Here is a 12488-nt window from a genome sequence, read left to right as displayed (position 1 = left end):
AATGTTCCAGTCTGGGTCATATGCACATCTGCCAGAGCTAAGAGGAGCGATGAGCCTGGCAACTCACACCAAATGAGATGAAGGGGACAGCGAGATACCTTCACCTGAAACATCAGAGCAAAGGGAAGAGGATGCTGGGCACATAGGAACCACACTGCCCAGCATGGTGCCCCTAGAAGGGAAAGGCTCTCAGAACAGAGTGAGGGTCCAGCCTGGAGTCAGGAGAGCTTCATGGAGGAGGTGGCCTTTGCTCTGGACCTTGAAGATCAAATACAACTGGGGCTCGAGGAGTACAGCTGGGATGCTCCTGCTGCGGATTCCTGCTCTGTGTCAAGAGAAGGGAGGGGGAAGCAGGAATGTCCTTAGATACGTGCTGTAACAAGTACCTGGTGGTCTTCACAAGAATCCTACCCCCTCATGCCTATGGGAAACAGAGTCTCAGAAAGCTCTGGCATTCCTCCTCATGACCCATACCCTCCAACCTCAATGCTCTGGACACAACCTCACCCCATTCTAATTCATATCCACAGAACACCTTTTTTTTTCTTTTTTCTTTCTTTCTCCAAGGACTCTCAGACCTGGTCAGGCGTCCATTTTCTAATAAAAATCGCTGACACTTAGGTGCCAGGCATGAATCCACCCTCTCCATATTTCCATGCAGCCAGCCTCCATGACACCGTTGTCAGGCGGAAGCTGTGATTATCCCCATTTTATGGATGAGGAAACTGAAAGACTGAGAAGGAGATTTGCTCAAAGTCACACAGCTAGAAAGCAGCAGTGCTGAGAGTCAAAGCCAGACATTTGCCAGGAGTTCGAGGTTGCAGTGAGCCATGGTCATCCCGCTGCACTCCAGCCTGGGTGATAGAGTGAGACCCTGTCTCAAACAAACAAACAAAAGGCCAGAAAATTTGGTTACAGAATCCTTATTCTAAACCACCACCCTTTAATGCCTCTAGCATCTCAGGGCATGGGGTCCCAGTCTTTCCTGTCATGTTTCATAGCTCTGCATTTTTGATGGATTCTTTGCTTAACATCTGTCTTACCCACTGACAGCTAGTGACAATGGAAACTGGTATACTGAGGACTTGGTCTGTGCTAGGCTCAGTACATAGCACTTTTTGTTCGTCCCCGAATTTCACCTTCTCAGCAATCCTGTAAGTTAGATGTAATTATTACAGTAAGTCTTCACTTAACATCGTTGATATGTTCTTGGGAACTGCAACTCTAGGTGAAACGATGTATAGTGAAATCAGTTTCACCATAGTCTAATTGATATCAACAAGAGTTAAGCTCCTAGGCCTATTTCTGGTCACAAAAAAAAAGTCACCAAATTTCTAAGTAAAGACCAAAATGCTTCTAATATTAAACATTGAAATAAATATGAGTTATACATACATTTAAGAAAGATTAAGACCGGGTGCAGAGGTTCACGCCTGTAATGCCAGCACTTTGGAATGCTGAGGTGGGGGGATCACTTGAGCTCAGGAGTTTGAGACCAGCTTGGGCAACATTATGAAACCCGACTCTACTAAAAATACAAAAATTCAGCCCAGCACGGTGGCTCATGCCCAAAATCCCAGCATTTTGGGAGGCCAAGGCGGGCAGATCGTGAGGTCAAGAGATTGACACCATCCTGGCCAACATGGTGTACTAAAAATACAAAAATTAGCTGGGCGTGGTGACACGTGTCTATAGTCCCAGCTACTCGGGAGGCTGAGGCAGAAGAATCGCTTGAACCAGGGAGGCAGAGGTTGCAGTGAGCCGAGATCACAACACTGCACTCCAGCCTGGTGACAGAGCCAGACTCTGTCTTTAAAAAAAAAAAAACAAAAAAAACAAAAAAAAACTTGACCGGTATGGTGGTGCATGCCTGTAATCCCAGCTACTTAGGAGGTTGAGGTGGGAGGATCACTTGAGCCTAAGAGGTAGAGATTGCAGTGAGCCATGATTGCACCACTGCACTCCAGCCTGGGTAAGAGTGTGAGACCCTATCTCAAAAAAGAAAAAGAAAGATTAATAAAAACAAGATCATTATTTACCCACTTATTCAGTTCAAGGTCATAGTGGCCAGAGCCTATCTCTGCAGCTCAGGCCACAGGCGGGAACCCATCCTAGACAGGACACGTTCCATTGCAGAGCACTCACACACAGTCACACTCACTCACCTGGCACCATGCAGACACATCATGGGGAGGACATGTAAACTCCATATAGACCGTGGCCCTGGCTGGGAATCTACTTTCTTTTTCATCAACGTTGGCAATGAAGCATTGAACAAAACGATGCCGTGTGAGGACTTGCTATACCACATTTTATGCACAGAGAACCTGAGTTGAGAGTTTAAGTCACTTGTTCACTAGGTTATGAACTCCCAAAGGGCAAAAAACCTTGTCCATTTTGCTCACTGAGTCCAGAAGGACCATTTGAGTGCCTGGCATATAGTAGGCATTCAATAAATGCATTTTGGTTGATTAGATGGATGGATTGATGATGGATAGCCAAAGGAAGGAAGAAAAGAAGGTAAAAACGGAGGGAGGGAGGAAGGAAGGTAAAGAGGGAGGAAGAACGGGGATGTGCTGCCGCCCAGTTCCTGCACGTGACTGGGACATCGTTGCAGGCAAGGCTGGTGTCCCAACTGATGTGCGTCCCCATGCCTCTCTGCAGGTGCCACCATGCACGTGAAGAAGTACCTGCTGAAGTGCCTGCACCGGCTGCAGAAGGGCCCCGGCTACACGTACAAGGAGCTGCTGGTGTGGTACTGCGATAACACCAACACCCACGGCCCCAAGCGTATCATCTGCGAGGGGCCCAAGAAGAAAGCCGTGTGGTTCCTGCTCACCCTGCTCTTCACTGCTCTCGTCTGCTGGCAGTGGGGCATCTTCATCAGGACCTACTTGAGCTGGGAGGTCAGCGTCTCCCTCTCCGTAGGCTTCAAGACCATGGACTTCCCCGCCGTCACCATCTGCAATGCTAGCCCCTTCAAGTAGGTGGCCCCTGAGCGCACAGCTGGCCTCAGCAGACGGGCGGTTCCCTTTCTCTCTTTTCTTCCCTTCCACTTTTCCTTTCCTTCCTTTCCTTTCTTCTCCTTTCTCTCCTTCTCTTTCTTTCTCCCCTTTCTTCCTTCCTTTCTCTCTTTATTACTTTTCCTTCTTTCATTTCTCTTCCTTATTCTTTCTTTTCTTTCTTTCCTTCCTTCATTCTCTTTCTCCTCCTCTCTGTCTTTCCATTTGCTTTCATCCTTTTGCAGCAACTAAGATTCAAACTTCGTAAACTTTTGGCCAGGTGCAGTGGCCTGTAATAACAAGACTTTGAGAGGCCAAGACAGAAGGATCCCTTGAGGCCAGGAATTGGAGAACAGCCTGGGCAACATCGCAAGATCCCACTTCTAAAAAAAATAATAATTTTTTTTTTTAATTAGCCAGACGTGGTGGCACATGCCTGTGGTCTGAGTTGCTTAGGAAGCAGAGGTGGGAGAATTGCTTGAGCCCAGGAGCTCGAGGCTGAGAAGGCGCCACTTGAGTTTCGAGTCAAGGCTAATAAAATATAATTAATTAAAAATAAAAACAAGAAGATGCCACTGCAGTCCAACCTGGGTAACAGAGCCAGATCCTATCTCTTAAAAATAAAAAATCATAAGTTTCCTAGGCTTAGAGAGAACCTTGGGCACCCTCTGTCTTCAGGCAGGCCAGTGCCTATTTATCGATTCCACATGTGTTTATGGAGCACCTACTACGTGCCAGGCACTGTTCTAGGCAACACAAATACAGCAGTGAACAAAACAGAGTCCTTGTCCTCTTCACAGCCTGCCAGAGAAAACAGACCCCACAGAGTTGTCCTCACAAATATCGAATTCATTATCATTATGATGATAAAAAATAAAACAACTCGGCTGGGCACCATGGCTCACACCTGTAATCCTAGCACTTTGAGAGGACGAGGTGGGCAGCTCACTTGAGGTCAGGAGTTGGAGACCAGTCTGGCCAACATGGTGAAACCTCGTCTCTACTAAAAATACTGTAATCTCAGCCACTTAGGAGGCTGAAGCACGAGAATTGCTTGACTCTGAGAGGCAGAGGTTATATTGAGCTGAGATCACATCACTGCACTCCAGCCTGGGCAACAGAACGAGACCCTGTCTCAAAAATTAAAATAAATAAATAAATTAAATAAATAAATAAATAAATAAAACAACTCTTCAACAAATGCTTACGATATGCCAGGCACTGTGTTCAGTGTTCTTTGGGTAATTGGTGTCATTCTAATCCACACAATCACCCTAGGATTGGGAACTCCTGGCGCAGCCCCAGTTTACAGGTGAGGAGATGGAGGTTCGGAGAAGTGAGCTTGCCTGGAGACACACGGTGGGCGACTGTGGGATTTGAACCCAGGTCAGACGTGATCCCAGAGCTGCTACTTTTTAACCATTCTTCCAGGTTGCCAGTTCTCCGCTTGATAGCAAGGCCTGTGAAGGGGACACATGAGGAGACCCAACCTAGTCAGGGTTGTGGACAGACAGGGAGTCAGTCCAAAAACAAACGAACAAAAAAAGCAAAACAAAGTGCCCTAAGGAATGAGTAGAAGTTGGCCAAGTAGAGCGAAGAGAGTGCCCCCAGTGGTGGACACAGCAGGTGCAGCTGGTGAGAAATTTGGGGCATTCAAGGAACTTGAAAGAAGGGCTGAGTCACAGAAAACATTTTTATCCAAAAGAGAGTCCTGACCCGGCACAATGGCTCACGCCTATATTCCTAGCATTTTGGGAGGGCCAAGGCGGGTGGATCACCTGAGGTCAGGAGTTCGAGACCAACCTGACCAACATGGTGAAACTCCATCTCTACTAAAAATACAAAAGTTAGCTGGGCGTGCCGGCACACCCCTGTAATCCTAGCTACTCAGGAGGCTGAGTCAAGAAAATCACCTGAACTTGGGAGGTAGAAGTTGCAGTCAGCCGAGCTCTTGCCACTGCACTCCAGCCTAGGCCACAGAGCAAGACCCGGAAGGAAGGAAGGAAGGAAGGAGAGAGGGGGAGGGGAGGGGAGAGGAGGAAGGGAAGGGAAGGAAGGGAAAGGAAAGAGAAAAGAGAAAAAAGGAAAAGGAAAAGGAAAAGCAAGAAAGCAATAAAGAAAAACAAAGAAGGAATGAAGGAAAGAGAGAGAAAGAAAGAAAAGAAAAGAAAAAAGAAAAGAGTCCTGACTGGGCATGGGCACAGTGGCTCAGGCTTAAAATCAGAGCATGTTGGGAGGTCAAGGCTTAAGGATCACTTGAAGCCAGGAGTTCAAGGTCAGCCTGGCCAATGTGGTGAGACAGCATCTCTGTTTTTAAAAGTCCTAGAAGGGAATTCATGCGCAGTGATTACTTTCTCAATTATCAGAAAGTCCCTTCTTTCTATTAATGGGGTTCTTCCTGCCTTGGTGGTTTCTTAGAGCTGTTCAAGAGAACCTTTAATAGTAATAGGAACGACAGCACTCCATCTGGGCACTGATCCATGCACTTTACAAGCAGCACCTCACTGAATCTTCCCAACGATTCTCTGGAGTACTTATTTATATCCCCCTGTTTTGTAGATGAAAGAACAGAGCCTCGGGGATGTTAAGTTGCCCAAGATATTAAGTGGCATGCCAGGATTCAAACCTGGAGCCCACAGAGTGACCCACCAAGCTTCCCAGCAGCTGTGGACATCTGGGCTGTAATAACACCGCCGCCTGCACAGACGCCACCCTTCCCGATCCTCCTCTTCCTGTGTACACAGATTTAATGGTCAGGGAACTGGCATAGAAGGCCAATGTTAGCTCCAGCTGCTGTATACCTTTGTACCAGGACCTTGGCCTCTGTCCAGCATTTAATGCTCCTGTAGGAAGTCCTCCAGCCAGAGTTGGCACTTGTGGCCTCAATGACCCACTCTGAGGCAGGGTCTTGGGTAAATTGGATATGAAGTGACTGGGGTGCAGGGCCCGGGCCCCCACGGGGCCTGGCAGAGATACTCCTTGATAGATCCATCTCTCACTGGCCACCATGTCAACATGGGAGCTCCAGAGGGCTGAGGGAAGACATTGGAGCCAGCCTCACAGTCCCATCCATTTTCTCTCTCCTGAAACTGGCTCCTGTTCCCAAAGTTGCTCCCTCCTGGGAGGGAGATCTCAGAACCCCCGTAAACATACCCGCTGGAGCCCAGCAACCCCGGATTCTAAGTTCAGCTCTGCCCTTTATCAGTGGAGCGAGCTTGCAAAATCACACCAATTCCTGAAGCCTCAGTTTCCTGATCTATATATGGGGACGGTAACAGACTTGTGGCAAATAGTAAATAAGACCTGGAAAGCATCTAGCACCTGGCACAGGGTAAGCTATCAATAACCATGAGCCATTACAATTCTTCCTCACTTGAATGTGAATTTCATAAGGAAAGAGACCAGGTCCCTCTTGTTTGCTGCTATACCGTCTGTGCCTTGCACAGTGCCTGGCACATAGTAGGTGCTCATTAAAAGTTGGTGAATGAATGAGTGCATGGGTGGTGGAAGGACACATGGATGCGTGGGTGGGTAGATGGAGAGGTAGGTGTTTAGGTGGGGTGGTGTTCTTATACATAGTGGCAGCCATGCTGGAGTAACAGCGTGATATGGTTTGGCTCAGTGTCTCCTCCCAAATCTCATATCGAATTGTAACCCCCATGTGTCGAGGGAGGGACCTGGTGTGGGTGATTAGATCATAGAGGTGGCTTCCCCATGCCGTCCTTGTGATAGTAAGTGAGTTCTCACAAAATCTGACGGTTTTAAAGTGGCAGTCTCCCCTGTGCATGCTCTCTCTCTCTCTCTCTCTGCCCCCGTCCTGCTGCTGTGTAAGACATGCCTCACTTCCCCTTCACCTTCTGCCATGATTGTAAGTTTCCTGAGACCTCTCTCCAGCCATGCGGAACTGTGAGTCAATTACACCTCTTCTGTTTATAAATTACCCAGTCTCAGGTAGTATCTTTATAGCAGTGTGAAAACAGACTGCTACAGAGTGGGTCCCAGATTTCAGTTGCTCTGCTTTACAGATGTTCATTCCTCCCGCTAACCAGCCCTCTCCCCATCCAGGTATTCCAAAGTCAAGCATTTGCTGAAGGACCTGGATGAGCTGATGGAAGCTGTTCTGGAGAGAATCCTGGCTCCTGAGCTAAGCCATGCCAATGCCACCAGGACCCTGAACTCTTCCATCTGGAACCACACACCCCTGGTCCTTATTGATGAACGGAACCCCCACCACCCCGTGGTCCTCGATCTCTTTGGAGATAACCACAATGGCTTAACAAACAGCTCAGCATCAGAAAAGATCTGTAATGCCCATGGGTGCAAAATGGCCATGAGACTAGTAAGTGGTCCCTAGGCACATGTCAAGCAATGGGCCCCACCCATTGAGGCTGGTGGGTGTTTCTTTTCTGTAATAATTTGAGTCTTGCTAGGGGAAAGATAAGATGGAAGCCAGAGCCTGTTTTGCTTGTTAGCAGAGATTTTTTAAAAATAGAAATTGTTGGCATGTTAGTCAAGACTCTTTTGGTATAAGTGATCCAGTTCACACTAGCTTAAGCAAAACAGGCAATTCATTGGCTCACATAACTAAGAAGTCCAGAGGTATACTGCATTCAGGCAAGGCTGGATCCAGGTATTCTAATGAGGTCATCAAGAATCTTTCTCCATCTTGGTTCCACTTTTCTCTCAGGCGACTTCAATCTTGGGCAAGATCTCTCCATGTGGAGGGTCCCTTCAGTGCCCTTGCTTAGCAGTCGTCCCAGAAAAAGAGCTCTTTCCCTATCGTCCCAGCAAAGGTCCTGAGAAGACTCATTAGGTCACATGCTCACCCCTAAACCAATCACTGTGGGCTGCAGCAGGGGCTCTCATGATTGGCCAGTCCTGGGCCATGTGCCCTGGAGTTGGGAGTGATGTCAGCCTCTGTGAGACCACATGGACTGAGCGAGGGGGAGGGTGGTTCCCTGAGGGAGGAACCAAGTCTTGTTATCAAAAGATAGGGGCATAAATATTGGGCAGGTGAAAAGCCACAGCTGTGCAGTACAGTCAGATGCCAAGAAACAACTGCCCTGCACTGGGAGGCTGGGATGCCATTAGTTCTTAAGCCTAGAAGTGGGAAGAAGGTCTCCTGTCTGTGTCTCAAGATCCCACAGGAGCTCTGTCACAATGCACATCCCTAGGCCCCACTCCTGGAGAATCTGAGTGAGCAGTTCTGGGCCCAGGCCCAGGAATCTGTATTGACAATAGGCTCCCTGGTGATTCTGATGATCAGTCTTGAATGGGGATCCAGGAGGGGACCATACACTCCCCAGAGGGGGAGCCACTGCCTTGCTGTTCACACTCATGACATTATGACTTCCACAACTGCTTTGTCCCCACCTCTCCACACAAACTAGCCAACGTCACATGGGGGATCTGCTGTGGTCACACCTTCCTTAACCTCCTGGGCCTCAATTTCTTCATGATGATGGGGATAACAATGATACTTACCTCCTGGCATTGCTGCGAAGCTTCAATGGGATTATAGATGTAAGACACTGGGAACAGAGCCCAGAACAGAGTGAGGATTAAGGGCTGCCATTACCTCCCCAAGGGGAGGCAGAGAGGCCCCCAGGAGTGGGCTGGCCGGGCGTGTTGGGAAGGGTGGTATAGGAATGCCGGGGGAAGCTTCTCTATCCGGCCTCCCGGGTTCCAGCAGGGAGAACCAGCAGCAGCCTCGTGGCCAAGGCCAGAGTCTGAGGGCCAAGTCTGTCTCGTGCCTGTGCGATGACTTGGATGTCATGAGAAGCCGGCTGTGACCGGGTGGAAGGGTGCTCTGCACCCCGTGTTGGACTCAGGGTGACTGGATCTGTGTCTTTCCCAGGACAGATGAGAGGCAGCGTTTCCTGTGTGTTGAATTTCTTCTTGGTCTTCATGGCCTCCAGGGGAGTTGCATCTGAAAGTCTCTGGCAGAGGCTGGAAAAGGAATCAGAACTGTGTGTGTGTGTGTCTGCATGAGCATAAGTGTTGCAGCCACTTGTGTGAATCTGTGTATATGGGGTTCGGGGCTAGGAGGGACGTGTGTTACAGTGACATGAGGCTGTGGAGGTCAGAGAGAGGGCGTCTTCTGTGCATGCCTCTGCACACATGACCACGTGTGTGTTTTTGCTCATGCATAATGGTATGAGTGAGGTGAGGCTGGTGGCTGTAAACTGAGTCACTGAGTCACCCTACCTTGAAGGAGGGGACCAGCCTCTGTGCATGCCCATGAGTTGGTCACTGACTGTGGGTTACTCCCAAGAGGTTGCTGAGGGGTCTCCTAACCTCCCAGGCCTCACTCCCAGCAGCTGGGGGTGGGTGCACCAGCCTGATGAGGGGATCTTGTGATTGGCACGCAGCTGTGTATGAGGCGGCAGCCCTTGAGTATGTGTGAGCATGAGTATGAACACGTTTCCCACCACCAAGCTGCAGCCAGAAGGACGGCTGGCAAAGCACAGCTCTTGTCCTGCTAGGGCCCTCAAGCAGTGGCTGGGGTCCTGCTAGCAGCTCCCACACCACCCACAAAAAACCCTCTTGGCCTCCACAGTGTAGCCTCAACGGGACCCAGTGCACCTTCCGGAACTTCACCAGCGCTACCCAGGCAGTGACAGAGTGGTACAGCCTGCAGGCCACCAACATCTTTGCACAGGTGCCGCAGCAGGAGCTGGTGGAGATGAGCTACCCCGGCGAGCAGATGATCCTGGCCTGCCTGTTCGGAGCTGAGCCCTGCAACTACCGGTGAGAGCCACCCCAAGCCCACCTGGCCAGGCCCCTGCTCCGAAAGGCAGTGGCGTGTTACGGTTGGGAGTACGGCCTGCCAGCGTTCAAATCCTGCCTGGCCACTTACTGGCTGTCTGCAGCACAGTTTTCTGTGCCTCGGTGTCTTTTAGGTCCGGTTTCCTAAAGGCAGATCCTGAGGCAGGGATGCGCTGAATTGCTCAGGAAGCATTGAGAGGATTGTGTTAGGAAATGTCTGCAGGGAGAGTGGGATAAGGAAGGAGGATTTGGAACATGTAGGAAAAGGAGAAAATAGAAAAAGAAAAAGAAAAAGGAAAAGCTGGGCGTGGTGAGTGGGTGGCTTACCCCTGTAATCCCAACACTTTGTGAGGTGGAGACGGGAGGATCACTTGAGACCAGGAGTTCAAGACCAGCCTGGATAATATAGTGAGACCCCGCCTCTAGAAAAAAATAAAATAAATTAAATTTTAAAAGGAGGGAGGAGAAAGTTAAGCAAGGATGTGGTCTCAGGTCAAGTCTAGGCTCAGCTTGATCTGTAGGAGGATCTGGAGCATAAACCGAACCATAGAGTCATCCTCCTTGAAGGAGGGGACCGGCCTTTCTGCATGCCTAGTGAGTTGGTAACTGGCTGTGTGTGTGTGTGTGTGTGTGTGTGTGTCCACATGAGCATAAATGTTGCGGCCACTTGTGTGAATCTATGTATATGGGGTTCGGGGCTAGGATGGATGTGTGTTACAGTGACATGAGACCAGCTTGGGCTGTGGGTCATTTCCAAGAGGTTGGCGTGGGGTCTTCTAACCTCCCAGACCTCACTCCTAGCAGCTGGGGGTAGGTGCACCAGCCCAGTGAGGAGATCAGGGTGGGCACCCAGGCATCTGTTGCCCTCAGTTTTCTCATCTCTGAAGCAGGAACAATAATTGTAGCTTCTTCAGAGAGTCATTGAGAAGAGTAAATGAGTAGGTTCGTGGCAGCACCTAGAACAAAGCTATGAGGCCGGGTGTGGTGGCTCATGCCTGGAATCCCAGCACTTTGGGAGGCTAAGGCAGGAAGATCGCTTGAGGCCAAGAGTTCAAGAACAGCCTGGGCAACATAGCGAGACCTCATCTCTACAAAAAATCAAAAACCAGCCAGATGTGGTGGTGCTCACCTGTAATCCCAACTACTCAGGAGGCTGAGGAGGGAGGATCCTTGAGTCCAGGAGGTCGAGGCTACAGTGAGCTATGATCACACTGCTGCACTCCAGTCTGGGTGACAGAATGAGACACTGTCTCAAAAAAAAAAAAAAAAAACAAAAAAAAACCAAGGTTATATATTTCCTGTAAATATTATTTTTCCCTAATGACTTTTAATGTGAGAGACTGGCGGAATGAGGGTAATGGTAACCGGAGGTCTAGGTCTTCTTGCAATTGACCCACAGATTCCCACCTCCTCAGCCTCCCAGCTCCTGGTAAACCACCCCTGGGCCTGAACATCAGGTGTTGTCCCAGTCTCTAGGACAACCAGAAAGTGGGCGTCTCCATTCTATCCCCTCCTAACAGCCTCCAGAGAGCTCAGCTGGCAGAAGCACGTGGGAAGGAGGCCTGAGCATGGGCAGGAGCACTGCTGAGGCCTCAGAGCGCCTTATGGGCCTCCTGACCCAGCCTCCAGGTGTGGGGTATGCCACACCCACCTCGGCCCCACCCAGGGTTTCCGCCAGTCCTGTTTCTGAGATTCAGTGGTATCCTCCTTGACCTGGGGCCTCCAATGCTCACACTTCACGCCCCTGTGGAAAGGAGCTTTTAGCTGAATCTTAATGCTATGGACATGTGACAGGCTTCCAGGCTCACCTCCCAGGGACTGTGGTTGCAGGCAGCTCTCTGAACTCAGAATCTTCCAGAATCTCTACTGAGAATCTTCAGAAAGCTCTGGGGCGTCTGTCCCCACAAAATGCACAGCTGCAGCCGGACATGTGGCTCACGCCTATAAGCCCAGCACTTTGGGAGGCCAAGGCGGGTGGATCACCTGAGGTCAGGAGTTCGAGACCAGCCTGACCAACATGGCGAAACCCGTCTCTACTAAAAATACAAAAATTAACTTGGAGTGGTGATGCACATCTATAATCCCAGCTACTTGGGAGGCTGAGGCAGGAGAATCACTTGAACCCCGTTGGCGGATGTTGTAGTGAGCAGAGATCTCACCACTGCACTTCAGCCTAGGCAGCAGAGCGAGACTCTGTCTCAAAAAGAAAAAAATAAATGCACAGGCATACATGGGCAGGGTTCTTGCACACAATGTCAAATAATTCAAGGCCATTAAGCAGGGCAGAGCAGCACATACGTTCCATTGTACAGATTAGCAAAAGGTGGTCCCCATAGGTGGAAGATTTGACTGATGGCGCCCCCCTCTTCCTTGAGGGCCACCCCATGGCTAGCTGGTCGCAGTCTGTGTTTCAATCTCACTCTCTTGGCCAGGGTCCTTTGCTCAGGGCACACCCGCCAACCACACCTGCCATAAGGCTAGGGATACCAAACAGACTACCGTAACGTCCACGAGCACATTCATCTCACCCACTCAGCTGAAAGAGAGCTGTAATACTGCAACTTCAAATGCATGGCCCATCTGCTCAATGAGAACATGCCCAGGAGCGAGAGTGGGGCAGGAAAGTGAACCTACTGTCAACTCCCTCCCCATCGAATGGGATCCCGGTGTTCAAGGGCCTGTGTTCCACAGACAGCCCAGCCCCGAAAGCTGTGCTGG

General features: G+C 49.8%; 1 protein-coding gene across 3 annotated transcripts in view; it reads left to right on the top strand.

Moving 5' to 3' along the window:
• Nucleotides 1–12488, top strand: part of SCNN1B (sodium channel epithelial 1 beta subunit) — an 87194-nt gene that overhangs the window by 50182 nt on the left and 24524 nt on the right. For all 3 annotated transcript variants that reach the window (XM_003916672.4, XM_009196153.4, XM_017953254.3), the window contains exons 2-4: nucleotides 2665–2983; nucleotides 7068–7341; nucleotides 9562–9752. In XM_003916672.4, the coding sequence (XP_003916721.2) occupies nucleotides 2673–2983; nucleotides 7068–7341; nucleotides 9562–9752 (776 nt within the window). In that variant the 5' untranslated portion in view covers nucleotides 2665–2672. The remainder of the gene's footprint in view (nucleotides 1–2664; nucleotides 2984–7067; nucleotides 7342–9561; nucleotides 9753–12488) is intronic.

Source organism: Papio anubis, chromosome 18 (genome assembly GCF_008728515.1).
Source record: "Papio anubis isolate 15944 chromosome 18, Panubis1.0, whole genome shotgun sequence".
In the NCBI taxonomy this organism is placed as follows: Eukaryota; Metazoa; Chordata; class Mammalia; order Primates; family Cercopithecidae; genus Papio; species Papio anubis.
Note: the sequence above shows the minus strand (reverse complement) of the source record. Positions and strands in the feature narration are given on the sequence as shown.